Below are 23,543 nucleotides of genomic sequence, written 5' to 3'. Positions count from 1 at the left end.
TTCCTTTGAGGTTTCATTTGGCTGACCATTGCCACTATTAGAAGCATGTACCAGCCTGAAAGCCTCCCACATGCCCTCCTCCTCCACTCCTGTTCTGGCAGCTTTAAAGACCACTTCATCCTTCCCGGCACTTCTCTGAAAAAGTGTTAAAAGGTGCCAAGCGTCGGCCAACCACAACAAAGACCCTAAACCAGACCGCCTTGAGATGAAAATGAGGCACAGGCCAACGCAAACTATTGTGCACTTCCCGTCAATGGACAGTGAAAATGCAGTTTCTCCTGAAACAAAACATCATTGTTCATTTGTTTCACCAATACGCATGGCTTGTGAAGTTTCCTTTTTATTTTATTTCTTTAAAAAAAAAAATCTAAAAGGGCCTTTAAATCTAAAATCTAAAATAATAATATTTGCATATTATTTTCATAAATATTATATATATTTTTTATATTATTATATATTTTTTCATATTAATTATATATATAAAAGCTGAAGAATATTACATTAAATATGATTTAGATATTTTTCAGTCTTTTTAAAATGGATAAATATTTAGAAATGCATATATAGATATAACATTTACATTTAAATATATAATACAAGGCTGAAAAATATATTTTATAGATATTTTATTTTAGCTATATCACCCTAATTTAACAGATTCATTTGGTAATTTATCAAATTAAAAACACAAGCTGTGGCTGACAAAAAAATTTTGGTGTTAAATGGCCAACAAACAATGGAAAGCTAGTTTTGGATATCAGAGACAGCTTACGTTCCAGCTGTCTCTGATATCCAAAACTAGCTTTCCATTGTTTGTACCACTTTCTTCCCGAAACACTCATCTATCTACCAACTTTCCTGATATAATGTTCTATTATTAAAAATGTGGCATCCTTGTATTGCTCCGAGTGCTCGTATTTCACTGCCAGCTCTCACACTTTAGATAAAACACGGACTTAAAGCCAGACGCAACCTCACTCAAACCACGCCAAAGAAAGCCCAGAGCTTGGAGGCTCTCATAGATAAACAAATTATACTTAAATTTAGCGCACAGCACCCACGGGAAGAGCATTAGACTTGGTAGTTTTAAAATCCAAAACAAATAATAGCCGAAGTCAAAAACTGTTTGTTAAATACCAGCTAATCTAGATTTTGATGTCAATTCTTGTTTTCAGCTTTGTGACATTACCACCGGAATCATACAGTAGGTGGCAGACTTTCTGCTTTTTAAAAGGATTGTTCACCCAAAAATGAAAATTCATCATCATCATCTATTTACCATCATGTCCTTCCAAACCTATATGAAAATTCATATTAAACAATTTCAAAAGTGCCACATCAAGATTTTGCACCAGGTTTGACATCAATGAAACCTAACTAGGATAGAAAGAAAAAGTGATATTGAACTTTGGTCTGTTTCTCACATAAAACTATAAGATAGATTAAAAAGACTTAGAATATAGTGCAAGAGTTATATGGATCACTTCCATGTTTTTGTCCTTTTGGGAGCTTGAGATCCTCTGATAACTCTGCTTAAAAAACAGCATCAAGCTTTTTAAAATATTGTGTTCCATTGAAGTCAAATAAACGCATAAAGTGAGTGAAAGATGATGAATTGAATGAAGTAACTTACAGCATATCAGGACAGTTGTCTGGTTTGTCTAGTAGTCCTCCCTCCATGACAAACCGCAGTACCTGCTCATTGGACATGCCCTGATAGGGCTGCTCGGCCAGGGTGGCTATCTCCCACAACACAACCCCAAAGGACCTGCAAGAAGACAACAGACGAGAACAGTTAGAACAGATCTACATTGAGTTAGTTCACCCAACGGTGTTGGCTTGACGTGCGAGAACCAATAAGGTTTGTTCTCATGTGTTACGCAGCACGTTTGAGTTTCTGTTTATGTTCGCTTATCAATGTTTATATGTGAATAAAAGCCTAAATTCAATCTGTTCATCAAATAAAGGGATTGAGTATCTTCAGAAAATTTGGACTAAACCACTCAATTCATTCGTTTTACGATCTCTTTACGACATTTTTGAAGCGTCAAAATGGTAGTTGTGTAGCTGCCAATAGAGGGACAGAAAGCTCTCAGATTTCATCAAAAAGATCTTCATTTGTGTTCGAAGATTAATGAAAGTCTTACCGGTTTGGAACGACATGAGAGTGAGTAAATAATGACAGAATTTTATGGGTGAACTATCCCTTTAAATTAACGGTCAATTAATCAATTAATCTTTAAAGGCACAATATGTAGGGTTTTTTCGCCACAAGAGGGCGCAGTTTCCAACAGTAACAAAGGCGTAGGTTTATGACTCAGTGATGAGCTGAATGATGGGACTTGCTGTCAAGCTGATGGATCTAATAATGTTTATGGATGAGTGCAAACATTCATGTTTTTTTAACATTACAGTGGTATGAAGCAGGTCGCGATTGCTAATGAGACAGATATCACACGCGAGTCCCGCGGATATAAAGGAATAAGGACATTTAATTCTACCGAACTACCCGCAAGTGCTGGATTACTCACACAGGTCAGTTTATTAGACGAATTAAAATTGTGAGGTAACGCAGCGCTGCTTCACTTGGTCTAACGTTACACTGTCACACTAAACGGCATTTAAATGTGTGTTGAAAGTTATAATGTTATACTACGTGTTAGTTCGTTTGCTATACGAAACTAGCAGTAAGCTAGATCAACATTAGAATAATTATTATTATTTTTTATTATACTTTATTGTCCCATTCCTGGGAAATTTGTCTTGGACAGCATGACACGGCCAGTGCACAACATCAATCACACACAACACAATACATACAATAACATACTGACCATATTCTAACATTTCATCATGTTGAGCTAACGTTATATAACATTGATTTGTTTTATGTACATTTGCTCACCTGTCTAATAAAGCTGTCAAGTCGTGACTCGTGAAGCTCTGTCAAGTCCAAGTTAGTTGCGGACGTGGAGCTCTCGGCATCTCAAAAACGCCACGCTGATATTGATCCTCATTTTAGTTCTCCTTGTTTGAAAGAAACAAGAACTGCGTGCCGCTAAACGTTACACACTACGCAGTTGTCCACGTCTGTCGCCATGGTTACGTCATGGCTATGGCAGTATGAACGGAAACCGAGGATAGCGCGGATATTGCGTCATCGACAGGCGACATTTTTTTCCGGGACGGACACTTTTTTAAAATTGGAATTTCTCTGAAATAAAAAATCTTTGGAGACTTTTGGGATATTGTAAGTACACAACTGCAGTATATATATTACACTGTGCAAGTGATTTTTGGATATTTTATTACAAAATTCTTACATATTGTACCTTTAACATCTTATATCCGAAGCGGTGAATATAGGGAATATGACCATCTCTTAACAAGTGCTTTTAAATTTGCTGACATATTAAAAGTGATCAATTTCCATATCGTGAAAAAATAAATGCTTTAAATTTGATCTGTAAAATCATTGTACATTAACAGATAGACGTATCATATATTGTCGACTAGTAGAATAAAACAAGCATATTTGTTTCACAGAGACCAAACTACACCAAGTATTTGAAGTGGTATGAAAAATTGAAGCACATTTAAACCGTATACAACATATGATGATTTTGCGTCACATTTTTGTTTGTAACTTAGCAAAACAATTGTGAACCATAGTAGATCACATATCTTCATTTGGAGCAGGTGATGCCGAATTCACCGTGCGCTACAGAATAGAAGCGCTGGAAGACCATCACACATAAAACCAAGATCTTTACTTGTTTATTCTATGTACTTTTATTGTGGGGTTTACATATGTTCAGTACAATCACTTGTTTGGAGGGTCTTTTGGTTAATTATGTTTCAAAATAAACGGCTAGCCTTCTTAATGCATTGCATGGCTTGACATATATTTAGAATACGTAACTACCTCGTGCTCACTTCATTTTCACTCATTTGTCTGCTGCATGTGTTTTGTGAGACACACACACACCTCAAAACTACACACTCTAATTATGACCATGGATGCGTTTGATCGATTAATTTATTATCGACAATTAATCGATCATCGATTAATCGTTAGCGTACCTAATAGCGAACCGTGTTCGTTCAAGTTACTGATTTTCTGTTTAATATCGGGGTAAGTTCAGTTGAAAGCTGCTTGCTCTTAAAAAAAGTGTTTTTTTCAAGAAATATCAATATTTTTAGCTGAGAATGTGAGAGATGTGTGTTCTACTTACCTAAAACTTTCAAATGGGAGCAAGTTGTCATTATAATGAGTCAGCCGCTCTGACAAATGATATAATATAATGTGGTCTGTTGATAATAAAGCTATTAAGCACATAACAAAAATACCTTCAGTCGTGCTTCACTCGAGTAATCTTTCTTTTGGTTCTTCTTATTATTTTTCTATAAGTGTTCTACATCTAAATTAGATACAAAAGTGCTTCGAAGCTTGCAACAAATAAATACAGGCTCTGTTCCAAAAACCGAATGAGCTGCTTTGTGGTTTACAACTGCATCGATATTGGAAATGCTTTACATTAGGCAGCAACTCATAAAACACAACTATTGTATGAAATAATACATTTTAATTGCACTGAACTATTTGCATCAATACTTCACAGTACTGAATTAAATGTTCCTTTGTAATCCACATTTCTCTCGCGCCGTTCACCATATTGGATTGTTGCCTTTTACACAAAGCACAGATGTGACTACACACTACATTTCTCACCAGGCTTGACTTAACACTGACTGCAATATAGCTGACGTTAACATGTTGCGAAACACATTTAAATATTGAGTGAGATATATATATTTTTATTTCACAGTTAATTAACTAGTGTCTCGGGCTGAAGCAGGGAAACACCCTGGATGGATGGAAATTAAATTAAATGGGAAAAAAAGGATACAAACTTGGATATTGTGCTAAATAAAAAATAAAAATACAATTAGATTTGTATTGTGCTCATTGTAATGCATATGCAATGTAAGGAAACGTGATGCTGCATACCAATTTGGCTAAAGCAGAGTATATTACAAGATTTAGAACAGAGCCTGAATACTAAAACTTTTATTCCAACCTAGTTAGCAGAGGAAACTATAAGTAATTATTCATTATTTTAAAATGAGTCATTATTCATTATTTTGCACTTCCGTTTGGTGGCGTAAAAATGAGCCCTTTTCACATTTTTCTGTTTTTTTTTTTAAAGTGGAAGTAGTTATAATTGGAGAAACTTCTTTAGCGGTGAATGGGAGACAACAACTGATGAAATGTATTTGCATTTGTTCTAAAAGTAAAAAAAAAAAAAAAAAATCAGCAATGGCATCTCCACGACTTTCCAAAAGAGTGAAAAAAATATAGCAAGATTGATTCCAGTCAGAAGAAAGAATGTCAAATTTGCCGTCACTCCCTCAGCCGTAGTATTAGAAAGAAACACCACTTTACAATAAGGTTTCATTAGTTAAAATCAGCCCGTTCTCATCCTTTGGCGTCATACATGTGACGCTTTGTACATTTCGTTGAAATCTTACGCACATGGCATCCTTTAGCATCAATATGAGACGCAGAACCCAAGGCGTCATACACGTGACGCGCGTGTAAATCCAACGCACATGGCATCGTTTAGCGTGAATATGAGACGCAGATCCCAAGGCGTCATAACCGTAACCCGACCCCAGACCTAAACCTACCCATAACAGTGCGTGTTATATTGACGCTAAAGGATGCCATGTGCGTAAGATTTCGACGAAATGTCATATGGCGTCACCTATATGACGCCAAAGGATGAGAATGCGTTGTTAAAATAAGTTAATGCATTAACTAAAATGAACTAACAATGAATAAAACATTAGTTACAGTCTTTTTTAATCGTTGTTAATGTTAGTTAATAAAAATACAGTCGTTCATCGTTTGTTCATTTTAGTTCAGTGCATTAACTAATGTAAACCAAACCAATAAAACCTTTATTATTTTATTAATGTATTAGTAAATGTTGAAATTAACATTAATTTAGATGAATTAGTGCTGTAGAATTAGTTCATTCTTAATTCATGTTAACTAAAGTAGTGAACTATTATTGTAAAGTGTTACCAAAAACTTGACTAGATTTGCAATGTTGATAAGTGAGGAAGCGCGTCATCAGAGTCCGTGAAAATCGTCCATTGCACAGTGATGCAGATACAGCCATTATATTCAAATTCTGATCTTAACCACTGTCACAGATTTTTTTTTCAAATGGTAAATCTGTGATTACTGGCGAAACACTACTCCACTCCCATGTCTGATCCTTGTGTAAAGTTTACCAGACAGACAATCGTTATTATCAAGGCCTGGCGGTGACCCTGGACAGACATGAAAGGTGAACTGTTAGGGCAGACTCTCTCCAAACACCTGGAAGGAAACTTGAGAACATTGTAATTAAGTTCAAACCTCTTCCTGAACAGGGAGTGCTTGATTCTGATCCTTAACAAAAGATTTAAGTGTGAACCTCCCAGCGAGTCCAAAGAGCTACTTATCGTGACATGGGAGGACGAATCGACTAAAGATTCCTTGAGGCTCTGGAATGCCACACATATCAGCCGCAGCTGTTGCAGTTTCCGGAAAAGCGCGGTCTAGACTCCCCGAGGTTTTCTTTGAAAGTTTGTCAAATGAGACTAGCATATGAGGGAAATGTTTCTAGCTCATATGAGGGCTGATGAGGCTTGATTGCCAGCTTCATTTGAAATATATGGAAAGATGTTTCTCCTCATTGCCTACCGCATTAACGTGTGCACTATGTAATGGAAAATGTGTGTTGAGCTGCGCGAGTGTGGTTTTCGTTTCTCGTTTAGCTAGCGGAGGAACTGTAATGGACACAGATGTCGCTCCACAGCTACGGTGACTAGACCGACGCACCCTGCTATATTGTGCACTATACGTCTCAGTTGATTTCTCGATGTGTTTTTAACATCATATAAACATGCACACACTGATTCTCTGTAGAACACATGAAAGCTTACCAGACATCAGACATTGTGGTAAATACTCCATCTTTGAGGGACTCGGGGGACATCCAGCGCACAGGCAGTAGTCCCTTGCCTCCTTTTCTGTAGTAATCCGTCTCATAAATGTCCCGCGTCATGCCAAAGTCTACAGATTGAGGATAAATGAAGTGAAATTACTAAGGTTCTATAGTTTTCCTTGAGATTTAGCACGGTGATTTAGCCAGATTTAGCAATTCAGGGAACTAAAAGCTAAAATAAATATTTGTCATGCAACAAATGAATATATAGGAAATAAAATTTAAAGTATGAAAGATGGATAAATCTGTTGAAATGTTTGCCATTATTTTTTTAATTTAGAGCTACAGTACATGAGAGTTAAGTAATTAAAATCATAAAGTAGCTATGTAATGGAAGTAGCAACAGATCCTATTGCAGGTATTGCAACAGATTATCAAAAATAATAAAAATGTTGGGCAGGGACTTAATTCAATAGGTTGTTGATTGGATAGAGACAGATCTGAATACAAGTTTGCAGTCGACTGAAAGAAAGGGGCGGAGTTTAAGCAGATGAAATTTAACCCGAAGAGTTTTTCATTTTTTAATAAAAAATTATAAGGTGAAATTTTTATATTGGACGAATCATTTACAGTCAGATCAATAACACGTATTTATAAAATACATTTCCATTCCATGCCAACTTTAAAATAACGAACACAATAAAACATTAAACATCTATTATTAAATATCTGTATTATTTAGTATTTAATTTTGTTATGAAACAATGAGCAATAGTGCAAAATGTCAAAAGGTGTTAAATCTGAGGTGTAATTTTTTTATGCAATATTTTTTAATTTAATAACTGTGAAATGATCAATATTTATTGTGAAATGCCACTAGCTTTAAAACCCTCTCAGAGAAGCTGCGTCTCAAAATTAATTTTGCTACTAAAACATAATAAAGCTAAATGAAAAAAAAAATCCCTATTTTTAGGGACTACCTTAAATAGTCATTAATATTGCACAGAGTTGAGAAAAGCAAATACATTTTTTCTCATTTCATCACATACCACCAATTTTGACTGCAAAATCTTCAGCCACCATGCAATTCCTTGCTGCCAAGTCTCTGTGAACAAACTTGTTAGCGTTGAGGTACGCCATGCCATCCGCTATCTCTCCTGCCATCTGAATCATCTTCTTCAATGGTGGCAAAGGCAAATTGGAGGTGTTCTGAGGAAGGACGAGGAAGAGGAGAATGACACTGAAGCTATGTTCCAAAACCCAGTGAGTCTCATGCATTTCATGCTGAAACTTTGGATCATGCAATTTAGTCTCAGCCTCAGACTGTTGGCTGAACATCTGATGCATAAGCAACACAAAATAGGAAACACTTCAAAGTTGTCATCTGATTTGTGTGTCACATTCTTTAACGTTATGCCTGGAAACAAAGATGCGGTGAAGCCAAACCCCCTCGTGGAAGAAGAATCCAGTCGTGTTTACAACTGTGACAATGAGCACTTTTCAGGATAAACTAAACGCTGGATTTTCAAAAATATGTGACGTTTGCAGTGAACTTGCCCAATGTTCTTGAAAGAGCTATCATAGGAACATTGACATTACAGTTTCACGGCCATGAGCATGACGCAGAACAAAACAAACTGTGATTGGTAGTTTTATATGTCGGTCAGATGTCCTCTTGGGCGATCCTTGGCCGATGAATCTGTGTATGCAGAATTGCTGCCTGAGAAAAACATTTCAAATCTGTCACTCTCGAGGTTGCATTTTTCATTAAAGGGATACTTCAGGATTTAGCATTAAGCTTTGTATTAGTAGAAAACCTGTAGTATTTTCGAATTACCGTGCTTTCCACCCTCATATCCCCCTGAGACGAGAGATTTATGTATTTTTTGTCAGGAAAAAATCCTCCGATGACGCAAAAATCGTCATTTTGCGTCATCAGAGGATTTTTTGGCCAGAGGCTAAAGACTACAGTCAGTAGTACGGGCTGTTCCACATGTTTTCAACCCGCCCATAGAGGCTGGGATCTCACTCACAGAATGTACACACAGTGTCGGCCATCTTTTTTTGGAAGCTAAGCTAGCAGGCTCTTGTTCTGTGGAGAAAGCTGAGTAGTAGGGGTTACCATCCTCTTTTTCCTGGACATGTCCGGCCGTCGATGTCCGGGATTCAGCTTTTGCTTTCTGCAGTCGCCATTCATTGTTTACATGCACACCTTTTGTTTCAATCTAACTGAATTCATTCCGATTGGTGAATCTGAATGTAGTGTTTACATGAATGCTAAACAAGTGATCGGTTGATGTGCGTTTTAATATTGCTAAGAAAATTCCCGCTCCTCCGTGAGAGATACAAGACCGGTGCGTCTCACAGGTGTCACTCATCCGTTGTCCCGCGGCCCTAGCCTCGTCCTGCTCGCCACAGTAAACATAATGAATGGCGACTGTAGAACGCAAAAGCCGAATCCCGGACATTTTGGGCGATCTCGGAACACATTTTCGGGCAGACTCATCACGGAGACTCACTAGTAGCCTAGACTTGTTGATTAACTAACTACTGCGCTCTGTTACCGGTAGGCGTGGCCTCCTAGGGCAGCGAAGCAAGTGCATTCTGGGAGTTGTTGTCTTTCATCCACATAAGCCAATAAAACATTTTCTGGCTTTTCTCAGTCTAGAAAGCTCCAAATTCAAATATAATTTCACATTTCATCTACATAAATGACCCATTTTAAATACACATTCATCTTTCCAGAGGTGAAGTATCCCTTTAAGGATGCAGCCTTAGAAGGTAAGCTAAGCTCACTAGGTTTGGGAACAGAGATCAAGAAAATGAATTGGAGGGGCTTATAGACTAGAGGCTGCATACCAGGAGCGCACCGCAGTGAGCAGTCCATTTAGAGAAAGACATTTGTGAATGGAAGATTAATTCTGATTAATGGAAATCGCTCAATTACGCATCATAATTCCACCACAATTCCATATGGCAGTCTTTAACTTGCTGGAATTCAGAACGGTTCGGAAAAAATCAGTCTGATTGGCCAAATATTTGATCAACGATGTGAAGATGTCTCGTGTGTGCCTGTATTCACCTCAGCGGATCGAAGCGAGCGTAGGTAACTCTTCAGATCTCCTCGTGTCATCAGCTCCATGATCACCAAGGTGGGCTGACCCTGCGAGACCACACCCAGTAGACGCACCTAAACCAATCACAAAAGACATCACAGGGTCCCAAGTCAACATTATTGAACAGTTTTAAGGCTACTATACACCAATGCTGTGAGTATTAGATGAGATTTGTCACGAGTTCTTTGACTAACCACATGGTGACAATTGAACTCCTTCATCACTGAGGCTTCATTAAGGAACTCAATGCGTTCATGCAAGCTAGCCGATTCGTTGACGGTTTTGATGGCCACCCTGATTTCTGGCTCATCTTTGACAACACCTTTCGCGATGCCCTCGTACACCATACCAAAAGATCCTTGTCCAAGCTCTCGGCACATGGTGATTTTCTCTCGCTCCACTTCCCATTCATCCGGCACATACACTGCAAGCGTAAATTACAATAGAAGTTAGTCACAATTATACTGCATATTTACAAAAATTATTTGATCCTGCCCTTGATTGAATACTCACTCTCTGCTGCGCTGAAATATTCTGGGTTAACGGATGCGTAAAGGACTCCATTTCCAAGCCTGTCATTGTTTCTGTGGATTCCAGAAAGCACTTATTTAGCAAAAATAGCACTCAGCATGTAATAGAGAACAAGTGGGAAACATTTCTATATAATCACTTTTTTTATAAATATATTACAGAATCTGGACTTCTCAGATAGGTACATTTCATCCAGAGGGGCCTATGTTGTTAAAATCAATTATGAGAATTTGTAGAGTGTAGATGCGTTAAAACTGATACCGTTTCTTGTTCACCAAGATGAAAGCCACTGCAGCGAAGGCGGCGAAAATCAGGATGATCGGGATAATCATGAAGTACAGGAAGTGTTCATAATGTGTTTCTTGAGTGTGCAAGAAAAAAAAAAGAGAGTCAGAACTCAATAACGTGTCAACATTTTTTTTTTTTAATTCTCATACTTTTGCAATTGAAAGTGATGAAAATCATGGTTAACCTACGTTCAACCTGAATCACATAGAAAGCTATGGGTTGAGTCCACGACCCGTTTCCGGCGAGAGACGTAGCACGCACACGGGCAGAATAGTTCCCAGGTCCCAAATTGGAGAGTTTTACCCCTTTGTGCTCCCTGTAGTGTTGACGGGATACACACTCATGCTTCTCAGGCTGTAAGGAGGAAAAAAGAAAAAGAAAAGAAAAAAAAAGATCAACACATAAATCAATAGTTGATAAATTAGTTAACAATTTTTGCAAAAATGCAGGGGGGGAAAACCCTAGCTGGGTCAGTGCTAAGGTGCTATTTTTTGTATGCAGGTTTATTCATTTATTTAAGTAAACTTATTATAAATATATTGTTAAATATATTATTCTAAATAAAAATATTATTCAGTAACTATAATAATTCAACTCCATGGGTCTCATTCATGAAACATTCGTAAATATACGAGTAAATATGCGAGTGATTTGCGCGTAAAGAGACCTTCCCGAAAACTCTTCTCCTGATTCACAAATACTTCATAAAAGTCAGATGTGATAGTGAAATGTGTGTGTGTGTTAATGAATTCCAATCAGTCGTAAATGGGATGCGCGTGCACGTTCATTCTCAATTACCATAAATCCCGCCCATTAAATCCGACTGACAACTATATATGGGCATCATATTATGACATGAATGCGAATGAAAAAAAAAAATTCTCAGATGCAGAAATTGAAGTTTTATTATCAGAAGTTCATTTAAAACGCCACATTTTATTTTCAAGCGTACATAGTGGCGTATCAGGTCCTAAAAAAAGGAAGCTTGGCAGCATATTACAGATGCAGTTAATGGAGTTTCATCTGTTAATCGAACACTCCCAGAAGTGAGAAGAAAATGGTTCGACATTAAGCTTGAGAGCAAAAAACGAATTAGTTCACTTCGGAAAAATAGTATTCAAACTGGAGAAGGACCACCATCGCAGATGCTATTACTGGCTCTCATAATAAGAAAAACCGTATGTAATTACTATATATAATATTTTTTCAAAATGCTGTGCAAATATGTACCCGATTAAGGTGAATTAAAATGCAGCCTTATTAATGAGCAAAACGTTCGGGTGTTAAGCGCACTATTTACGCGTGGCTGGGAGCAGGTGTAGATTTCTTGTGTACCAACTAACATTTGGAAAATACGAACATTTTAATGAATCCGAAAATTTACGCCAGAACCACTTTACACACGATTTACACAAAAAATCGTTCTGCTCGTGTTTCATGAATGAGACCCCATGTGTGCTTCTCTTAGGGAGGCATGATGTGCACATTTTTGATCAGTATCATGATTGTCTAAATACTAAATATGATACTGATGTTGATCTATCCTCACATAAAAATATTGATACTCATTTCATAAGAAACAGAAATTGAGAAAAAAGCCACTTAAATAAAGAAATCAGTAGCATTATTGTTGATTCTGGTCTTCATTCATACTACTTAAAAAAGATGCCATTAAACTAAGATTGAATGTGGAAAAAATGTATCAAATATTATAGTTAGGAGCGATTAATTGTGATTAATTACAGAGATATGTCAGATTAATTAGTTAATTTTTTGTAATCAATTGACAGCATATTGTTATACTATATTATACAGTATATACATATCAGGGTTTCCGTTGTCCGGTAATTACCGGATTTTCTCCGGTCAAATTGTCCGATTAAAATTGCGTAATAATCCCGCCCCCCTAACACAATATGAATTTATTTGAAAATAAGCCTAAAATGTATCAAGCAAAAATCCACCGACTTATGGCTATGTTATAAAGGAACAGCCTCTACCGTTTGAAAGTTATATTAAACAACATCGCATGCTGCATTTCAAATAAAGCGCACGCCTAAAACGGCTGTAATATAGACCTAAATAACGAACGATTGAGTGAGACGTTTCAGATATGGCCAGGCCCAGGCAGGCTAGCCTTAAAGGAAGCACTGATACTTGGGCGCAGATATATCACGCAACACCTGAAATAAAGCTTGCCACAAAACCGGCGAAAGTAATGATTAGGCCTATGCATGAAACATTTGAATTATTGATAAATTGATAAAGTTGACGATGCAGATTCGCCATCTTCGCAGTAGTGAACGCGCCTCTAGAGAGAAGTGTGTACGCCCCGGCGACTCCGTCCTGATTATATTGCCCACTATATTTGCTTCTTATTTACTGATCCAGGCAAATTTGTTGATGAAACATTGATTAAAATTAAGATACAATTTATACAAAACGAAATTTTCAAGCAAAAATAATATTCGAAGATCGCTGGGTTGATTATTATTCGAAAATCGCACCCATCTCCACCACATGCACGCACACATGGCTACACACCAGAGCATGTGAGCAAAGCGGAGCGGTGTGACGCTTATTATAAGTTAAAAAACTTAAACATACGTTTCATATTTATAAATAATATAATGTTATTATTTTTTTATTACATCTATGTTGATTATATGAAAAGAGAACCGCATGAGTTGAGTAAGATAGGATCATAAGATGACCATATCGGAAAACATTTGGAATGGGTCAGATTTTGACCACTTATTAAGTTTTGTTTTGTAGAAAGCCTTTCTTTAAAGTTTATTTCGTTTTGTATATATTGTGTGCTGCTCTATTCGCCTGTGCGCAACGGCGATAGATTGAAACGCACGTCCGAGTGAAGATTGCGCAACCCGCGCAACGCGTCGTCCATGCAACTGATAGCAGCGGACACGAGCGCCAAGCTTGATTTCAAAAACAACTGATTTTAGCGCTAGATCTCTTATTTAATAGCGAACTAAATGAATGATCTGCTAGTTAACTGGAGATGTTTTATTTATTTGTATTAGGTACATCCGTGCCTCAATGTTTCAAAAAGTGAATGTGTGTGAAACCATAGTAAAAAACAATTGGTGTTGATTGACGCCAATCGGACTTTCATGTTTTTTTCCGTCTATTTGAAAGTTAGGCTAATAATAACATGTTGCATTCTATACAGCCTGATTATGTCATTTTTTAAGTTACATAGCCTGCCTCCAGTTTTCCTTAACTTGACTAATTAAGAGGCGATATTTGACCGGCATATCATCAAAATGTCCGTTAAACGAAACCTCTGCCGGTCACTTTGACCGGCACCATTTTTTTCTAGCGGAATATGCAGAAGTATTTAAAAGTTGCATTTTCAGTTGAACTTGGGGAAACCACTTGAAAGATTTGTTGTGCTGAGCTATTTCAATTACTTTTGTTTGATTTTTTTCATTGCAAACAACTGAAAGTCTGTAAATTTTGCCAATAAATCTGATTTGCAATGGGGGTTGAATAATGTCATATTTCATATATATATATAGGTGTGGTGGGGCATTAAATAAGTAATATCAACAATGTGGTAAAATGTAACTGATTATAAGGCTTTTTAAAAAAAAAAATATTTATTATAATAATGTGCCAAACTACTTAAAGCAGATTTTTAATGAAGTCATTTAAGTACTAGTTTGTTTCATAATATTATTGACATTTTTTGAGAGACTTAAATGTAACAGCATTTTTGAGTCAATAAATCAATTTTGTTGGAGATTTTATAACACCTTGCTTAAACACATGGCACTGATTTGGTGGTGAAAATGCAACAGGCACCTCTGTCCCAAGACGATACTGAATCTCATACAGCAGGATCAGGCCGTTGGGTTTATGCGGTTCAGGCCACTTCAGGAACACCGAATCCTCCAGAGCTTCCCAGCTCACTGAGCCAGGAATGTCATCGGCTCTTTCTACAAGAAAACGAAGAAACCAAAAGGTTGCTCATTGATATTTTTGAATATACCAATTCAAAAATGAATTGGTAAATTCAATATTGGTGGCTTCACCACCAATTCCATGTACATGTCCTGATCTTACCTGCTGGTTTGGTGCGGGAAAAGACAAAGGCGGCCGCGCTGCAGTGTCGGACCTCTTCGTTGCAGGCGTGCACGTCGATGCGGTAAACGGTAAAGGGCTGCAGGCCACTGATGTCAGCAGTTCGCTCCTTCACCTTCCTCTCCAGAAAAGAAAATGCCCGTCTAGGCGGCTCATCATCTGAGAAGTTTCCTTCAGTCAGGTTCCAGTTTCCCGACAGCAGAGAGTGGATGGAAGTCGCATTGGCCACGCCAAACAGATCTCGCTTTCGCCTGTCGGGAGGTCTGGAACGAGAAAGATGAGATATATTGGAGGAAACAGTAAAACTAGCGCAACATCTGGTGGTGCAGAAACTGATATTTTACAACTTTTATAGAAATGTTCATTTATTTTAAAAATTATCTGCACAATTGAGCTCTGTTAACACCTCCGTTATTTCATATACAATAAAATGTGCCGTTTGAGCTGAAAAGTTGTCCAAATTCGTCTTTTAGGCAGAATAAATTCAAGTATTATGTCTGGTAAAAGAGGTCAAGTAAAATGTTTAAGTTTTGTGGTTATACTTTTGAAACCGTATTTGTTTTAATATTAATTACAGTGTAATTACTATGTAAGTGAATTTATATGTACAGTATCTTTATGTACTGTATAATGTGTTTATTTGTTTTGCAAACTGACAAACAAGTCAATATTTATGTATTTAATTAATATTATAATTAATCTACCTTACATTTTTATCTTGTATAAAAATGTACTTTTAACACAGATATACTATATAGAGTAGGGGAATGGAGTTAACTCACACACAATAAAAAGCACATAGTATAAAATACATTTCCATTTAAACAATCACCACTTAGAATTAATATTGGTTTTAATTATTTGTCACGATCTCTCCTTACATTATAAAACCCTTTTCTGGTCAACAAATGATGACTAACTAAATTAGAAAAAACTGTTATAGAACCTACAATAAAACAATGACTGAATTAGTTGATTAGTAGATTACTAGTAGATTAAGTTAAAAAAAATTGTGCTTGACACTTCAAGAGAAGCTTTTTCCTCAATACTGATTACTGAGGAGACCATTTTTAACCCCATTTGTGAACGTGTGGGGTAACAACCACATGAGCAAGTTACTCTCGTCCATGCCAAAGCAATCACGTTTTCTGTCCTCAGATGATCTGGCAACGACTCCATCCCCCCTGAATCCTTTCACACACACTCACACACACCACAGCTGGTCTCCATTCCTCGGCCTGCTAACACTCACACACTGGAGCAGTTTCTCACTCAACTCTCTACAAGTTGCAAGTCCTTCCTCTGCCTGCTAGAAACACACATCCTAGCACCACAGATGGGTTGAATTTGACAGAGCATGTGGCCAGAGAGACGTGATATGAAGCTATACATCTCTGTCTGTATCTGATGCACACGGGATATTCTGGCCCAAGCCCCGTCTTGTCTAATCGCTGGCCTATCCTATATTGCATAATGCAATCTGTCAGTGAGGTTTTTTTTTAGTGACAGTAAATACATTCATAATGTTAAAAAAATACTTATTTTTAACTGTTTTCAACATTGATAATAAGAAATCATTAAATTAGCGTATTAGAATGATTTCTGAAGGATCATGTGACACTGAAGTAATGATACTGAAAATTCAGCTTTGCCGTCACAAGAATAAATTATATTTTAAAATATATTCAAATAAAAAACTGTTACTTTAAATTGGAAAGTTTTCACAATATTACAGCTTCTTCTGTATTTTTGAACAAATAAATTCAGCCTTGGTTGGTGAGCAAAAGAGACTTCTTTAAAAAACATTTAGAAAATTAACAGTACTGTACATATTAGTATATAAGCTGCATACACTACATAGTATTTGTAACTGTATTTTTCCCTGAGGTTCACTTATAAGGTCCGTCAAGGTTTCTGCATCGAAAGAAGCAATAATTTAGTTTTTGCAAAGTCAACATTCTCTTTCAAAAGAGTAAAGCATGCATTATAGTTTACAGTACATGTTCATAGTCCGTCCATGCTGAAATGTGCCGCTCAAATGGTTATTAGTAGCAGGATGCGATCATGTGTATAAAAATAGTCAGTAAAAACACTGTTGTCTTCACATTTAAAATAAAGCAAATGTTCCATTGAAAAAAACAAACAAACAAAAAAACCTTGTCACATGACGTAACTCCCTCCATTAATTAACACATTTAATTGATATGTACCATTCAAATATTTTGGTCTCGCTACAACTATTTTTTTTTCTTTTCTAAATAAGTCTCTTATGCTCACCAAAGCTGTATTCATCTGATCAAATATACAGTAATATTGTGAAATTTTATTACAATTTAAAATAACTTTTTTCTTTCAGAATATATTTTAAAAATGTAATTTATTCCTGATGCAAATTTTCAGCATCATTACTCCAGTCTTCAGTGTCACATGATCCTTCAGAAATCATTCTGCGATGCTGATTTGCTCAAGAAAGTACAAAAGAAAAGCATTTATTAGTAAACAGTAAATATATTTATTTTTAAATACTGTCACTACTGATCAATATAATGCATCCTTGATGGATAAATTATGAATTTCTTTCCAAAAAAAAACCAACAACATGTAAACGGTAGTTACTTTAATGATGGAATGGATATTATGCAAAAACCACTTATTTTTTATTGTCTCAAGCAATAAATAAATAAATATAGCAATGCCAAATAATTTAAAAATCCACATGGTTTGAGGTATCAAATAAAACCCCTCAACCTTAATATGACCACACACCATTTTAGTAAGTACCACTAAAAATAATAAGAGTAGTATGTTAGTTAGTATGCCATTCTGAACATGCCCCATCTCTAAACCAGCGACTTTCCCTCGTAATCTCTGCCCCTTCTGTTCCCACATGCCCCTGAAACAGCTTTTTCATTCTCTCTCAATCTTCTTTCTGTAGCTCCCTCCGTGCAGAGCGGCATTCATTGATCTGTGTGCTCTCCGGCTGGAGGGGAACTTCCCTTTATTTCATTGGTATTCCAGATGGAATTACTGTGCATTTCCTGGCAGCAGAGCGGTTTGAGGGGGGGAATGGCAAACTGAATGGATATGATTTCCTCTCCTTCTCGTTCCCCCTTCCTCTGGCTCTCTCCAAATCCTGAACTTCGAGGGAACTCGAGGCACTTCCCTCAATATCTCGGTTTTCAATAAAAACAGGTTGTGCTGGCCCGGGTACAGACATACTTCTCAGCTGCCTGACATAGTTCTGGCACCGTTGCTTTCGTCGACAGCCAAGCAATGACAAACACGCAGAAAAAAAAAAAAAAACCCCGGATCAGACCGAGCAGGATAATCCAGCCCTGAATCACGCAGGCCAGGATGGAGAATCAATGCCATTTTGATGTCCTGCACCGCCTGAAACTTGAATTCAAAAATACATTGATTTCAATACAAGTCTGCTCAGGTATACAGCGATTTTGGCACGCTCGGCAGGACACATGCGCCGCCCAGCCCGATGATGGATGATAATAGGATACAGATGTCGGTCCTCGTTTTAGCACAGAACACTTAATGCGTTACACCTTTGAGATCAGAGAGAAAACGAGGCTTACATAGTCATTTACATTAGCTTTGCATGGTCTCCCGTGTTATTTGGATCCAGACTCAAGAGCCCGTACCACACAATTACCAACACCAGCGCCGGAGGGAAACAATTACTAAGGGAACGCTGAAAATGTTCCAAAACAACCTCTCAGACGAGAAACAAAGAGCCATTACAAATGCTAACATCCAGAGACATCAACAGTCCCTTTCAATCTTCATCTTTGAGATCACAAAAGGTCAACATGGATTTATTTACTATTAAAGGTTTTAATTTGAAGTTAAATGGATGTTTTGGACTGGCTGACGCATCAAAACTTGAACGAGGATGAAGTCACATGTTTTCCGAGGCTTCGACTCTGACATTAACTTTGAAGTTCTTGTCAATTTAAGCATTAGTTAATGCTTTTGTCATACCAAATAAGAAGCATGAAAAATACAAAAGGAGACTCTTTTTAATCCTTTTCTGTTAAAATACAATTTTTAGCTAAATAAAAGTACCATAAAAGTGGTATTTTATGATCAGTATTAATACTTTTATTCAGCAAGGACACATTAAATTGATAAAAAGTGACATTTACAATAGAGTTTGACCGGTACGGCGATTATGATCGTAAGTTGAAAATTCTGGCTGATAATCAGTTGAAAATTCTAATGAAAATTACTAAAAAAAAGTATTAAAAAATGAATTATAATGAAATAACTCAAATTATTGAAATAAATAACTATAGTACTATTTGAAGTACTATTTCTGGAGAAAGTAACAATCATGTGATCAAACTCCTGGGTTTACCTGGGGGTGAATATGGCGTTATGAAGGAAATTCTCGAAGGCTTTGCGGTAGTAGATATCGTCCTCGATTTGCTTCAGATCCTTCTCTGTTTTAGGGCACGGACAACAGGGGACTTTGTCCCTCCCCCCTGTTTCAGGATTGGTGGGTTTGGTGTCTTCGGTTTCTGTCAAACCCGTGGCTGAAATCCTGACGGGGATCTTCAGTTCTGTCAGGAAGAACATAAACATGGTTACATTTTTCCTGCAGTGATCTGGTATCATTTCAATATGCTCAAAATGTAAATTCTGAAAGCACCACAGAAAAGCAAGAAAGAAAACAAATTAAACTAAAGTATGAGTAATAGTAGGCTTAAAGAGCAGCACTAACAATATACAGACTGCGTTGAATGGTTTGAATATGCTGCACATTATTTTATTATGACAAAGCTTCATACATTTTGGAGAGTTTTCAAATAGAATTTGATCTAGTTACTTTAGATGCGCCGACACTGGATGCTTCAGATGTTCTCAATAATATGTTTATCTGTTTCATGGTTAAAAGTTTGAATTGCTGTTGGGGAAAATGGTGCTCAGTTGGAGTGTGTAATTCAGACCAGACCTTTGGAGCAGTAGTTGTGCTGGTAGAGCTCATGGTCCTCGCCCTGCTGCTTCCAGCGGAGCAGGTAGTAGGTGTTGTTTCCATTGGGGGTCACAGGTGGAGACCACCGCACCACCAGCTTTGATGAAGAGTTAGAGTACGCACGAATGTCTACAGGCATTGAGGGTGCTGGAAAATAAAACATTTATTTAGCAAACAAATGTTGACTTCAGAGTAAATCCCCTTGGTGCAACCCATGGAAAGTCAAGAATCATCCCTTCTGGGGGTTGAGCACACAACCATTGAGTTACTAGATTTTAAACCACTAAGCCGCCACACTCTGCATGGAATAAGTTGACACTGCTAAAAATCCTATTCCTAATCAGCATCTAAAGTATTGAAATGTTCTTTAAAAAAATTACTTAAAAAGCAAAACTGCATAGTATCATTCAAAAGTTTGGGCTCTGTACGATTTCATAAATATATTTTAAAATGTAATTTATTCCTGTGATGCAACGCTGAATTTTCAAGCATCATTACTCCAGTCTTCAGTGTCACATGATCCTTCAGACATCATTCTAATATGCTGATTTGCTGCTCTAGAAATGTTTATTATTATTATCAATCTTGAAAACAGTTATGTACAATTCTTTTTTCAGGATTCTTTGATTAGTGTTCAAAAGAACAGCATTTATTTGAAATAGATTTTTTGAACAATTTAAAAGTCTTAACTTTAATAATTTAATACAATGAATCAAATTAAAGTTTAACTGCTTAATAAAAGTTTTTTTTTTTTTTTATTGTAAGAAAAAAAATCTTACTGACCCCAAACATTTAAATAGTAGTGTATATATATAGAGATTGAGATATATGTAGTACTGTATAAGTCTTTTATAGTATTTGCAAGTCTATTAACATATCTTTCACTTGTTTTAAGTAAAAAAATAAAACAAAGTAACAAAAAATGCCAAAATTATTTCCAAATTTCCACAATATACTTACCCCTTTTTACACTCATAAAACCACATATCTATATTTGTATCTTCAACATTAATTTTAGCGAATCATACCAAAATAATCAAATTAAGCCAAAATGTCACATTCCAAATAATCATAATCAAATCGTCAGAGCAAACACCCTTACTTAAATAATCAAAATGAGAGATTTGTGGCTTCGCTTGTACTCTATGTCTGTTAGGTCTGAGCCTAAAAGCTAGTGTGCTCCTAAAGGCTGTGACACACCAAGCCGACTAGCAGCGACAAAAGCCGATTTGTGTTGTTGCCTTGCGTCGGCTGAATCTGGGCCAAAAAGCTGCACTTGAATGCACCAGAAAGACTACAGTGTAAGGAAACAACTGTCTATCCCAGCAGGTATCAATAGTCTATATTCGTCATTCAAAAAGGTGTGTGGCTTGATATGTCGCGGCCCTAAAAAAAACTTGCTGTTACAAAAAGAGAAATAACACTAGGAAGAATGTTAGTCGCGCAGCAACTTAATCAGGTAATAAATCTTTTTTAAAGGATGTTTTGATATTTCAACAAAAAATGGGATAAGGGTACTGATTTCTGTGGGGAAAAAATGACTCGACATGAATTAAATGTATGATTGACCTGAATCTAGATCATTACCTGATGGTTTAGTCCAAACATACACCACTTCAGTCTTCGCCCCAAGATGCTGTCTGTCCTTGTCCCTGTCCTCCACAACTAGCGTTACAGCTTTAACAAAGATGGCATACTGAGTCCAAGGCTTCAGCATGGACAGGGTAACACCAGGATTTTGGGTTTGGTCCTGCGGTAAGTCCACGTCAACCATGTTCCAGCTGTCTGATCCGCAACCGTCCTGACCATCAAACTCTGTAATGTTCTGGAAAGGCCTAAAAGAGAACATAACGGATATTTACAAAGCTGCTTAAACATTTTAATGGTATTGAGAAAGGCTGCTCAAAATATCTGAATAAAATGTCCACAAGACTTACGTTTCTTTGTAGTACACAATAAAACTGATGAGGTCTCTGGAATCTGGCGGTCGAAAAAGTTCCCATGTCAACTCGATTCTATTACTCCTCGTGCTATTCGATAAGAACTTAAGAATTTTACTCCCACCTGAGGAAAAAACAAACAGAATTCACTCATATAAAAATGGAAATTGAATATGCATATAGAGTTTAAATGCATTTTAAATTCTATCAATTGAGAACAATTCATATTTACAGCTTGCACGGTCTCCATTGTTGCGGAAATCTCCTTCCAAAAACTTCTCCTTAATTCCTGTTTTTGCCCACATTTTGCGGATCTCGGACATGCAGAGTTTGGGGTTCAGGCGGAAGTACAGTTTTCCAGCATTTATTGTGAGATTGTGCTGGGACCAGTCCCACAGAATTTGGAGATGCTGGTTATCCAAAGCAGCAAAGGCATACGCGCTGAAGACAACATCACAATAACAATGAATAAGTGACAATACAGGTAAATCAATAAAATATGCTTCATCTGGATACAGTACGCTACCTACACACTGTACTGTTTTGGGAGTGCAATAAATTTAAAGGGTTAGTTCACCCCTTCAAGTTGTTCCAAACCCGTATGAGTTTCTTTCTTCTGTTGAACACAAACGTAGATATTTTGAAGAATGTTGGTAACCAGACAGTTGACGGTAGCCATGGACTTCCATTGTATTTATTTATTTTTTAACCATCAACTGTTTGATTAGCAACATTCTTTAAAATATCTACTTTTGTGTTCAACAGAAGAAAGAAACTCATACAGGTTTGGAACAACTTGAGGGTAAGTGATGACAGAATTTTCATTTTTGGGTGAACTATCCCTTTAAATGCAGGACTAATGTTGTGTGTGCCCAAAACTCAATTGATATAGTGACAATCATAGCTACACTTTTTATCAACATGCAGCAATAACAAGGAAAATATCAACAGTTTAACTAATTCGATTTTAGCAAATTTTCAACTAAATACAGTATTAGTGACTGGAGGAGTATTATCATCTGACAACAGAGATGCTAAATTAAGATGGTTGTTTCAGGGTTTCCAGTGGTTACTAATACATTTTAAATGAAATTTCCACGATTTTATTGCTCAGCTTTAATAGGTTAGAAAGTGCTTTGTGTAAATTCAATCTCTATTAAACTATAAGCTTTTTAACTTTCAATGGGATATTTTTTATTTTGGGGTGAACTATCCCTTTAACAAAAAAATAAATTTAAAAAATCACTTTATATAGATGATACTTGCAACAAAGCAATTTCTAGTATATGAAATATTTTAGAGCTGAGCAACAGAAACAGATTACATTTTAAATAACTAGAAAATTTTACTATATAATTTTTTAAAGATTATTTTCATGACTTTTCCAGACCTAATAATCACAATTTCCAAATTCCCTGATATTTCCAGTTTTTCCATTATCGTTAGAAATAATAAACGAATAGAAGACAAAAAAACACACAATCATTTTATGGATTGTACTTACACAAAGCTATTTCTAGCTTATGAAATATTTTAGAGCGGAGCACTAGAAACAGATTGAAAAACAATTTTGTGT

The 23,543-nt window shown here is 36.6% G+C and overlaps 1 protein-coding gene across 1 annotated transcript in view; it reads right to left on the bottom strand.

The window, feature by feature from the left end:
• Positions 1 to 23,543, bottom strand: part of igf1rb (insulin-like growth factor 1b receptor) — a 98,329-nt gene that overhangs the window by 3,995 nt on the left and 70,791 nt on the right. Inside the window, exons 6-20 of the mRNA XM_056259182.1 lie at positions 22,200 to 22,408; positions 21,965 to 22,091; positions 21,615 to 21,862; positions 20,007 to 20,174; positions 19,410 to 19,614; positions 15,023 to 15,303; positions 14,762 to 14,895; positions 11,125 to 11,290; positions 10,910 to 11,009; positions 10,631 to 10,701; positions 10,312 to 10,541; positions 10,084 to 10,191; positions 8,051 to 8,210; positions 7,000 to 7,129; positions 1,634 to 1,768 (exon numbers count right to left, since the gene is read on the bottom strand). Of these exons, the coding sequence (XP_056115157.1) occupies positions 1,634 to 1,768; positions 7,000 to 7,129; positions 8,051 to 8,210; positions 10,084 to 10,191; positions 10,312 to 10,541; positions 10,631 to 10,701; positions 10,910 to 11,009; positions 11,125 to 11,290; positions 14,762 to 14,895; positions 15,023 to 15,303; positions 19,410 to 19,614; positions 20,007 to 20,174; positions 21,615 to 21,862; positions 21,965 to 22,091; positions 22,200 to 22,408 (2,472 nt within the window). The remainder of the gene's footprint in view (positions 1 to 1,633; positions 1,769 to 6,999; positions 7,130 to 8,050; positions 8,211 to 10,083; positions 10,192 to 10,311; positions 10,542 to 10,630; positions 10,702 to 10,909; positions 11,010 to 11,124; positions 11,291 to 14,761; positions 14,896 to 15,022; positions 15,304 to 19,409; positions 19,615 to 20,006; positions 20,175 to 21,614; positions 21,863 to 21,964; positions 22,092 to 22,199; positions 22,409 to 23,543) is intronic.

This window comes from Rhinichthys klamathensis, unplaced genomic scaffold, assembly GCF_029890125.1.
Source record: "Rhinichthys klamathensis goyatoka isolate OS25496 unplaced genomic scaffold, OSU_Roscu_1.1 h1tg000165l_1, whole genome shotgun sequence".
NCBI classification, from domain to species: Eukaryota; Metazoa; Chordata; class Actinopteri; order Cypriniformes; family Leuciscidae; genus Rhinichthys; species Rhinichthys klamathensis.
The sequence above is the reverse complement of the archived record's forward strand: the minus strand, read 5'-3'. Positions and strand labels throughout refer to the sequence as shown.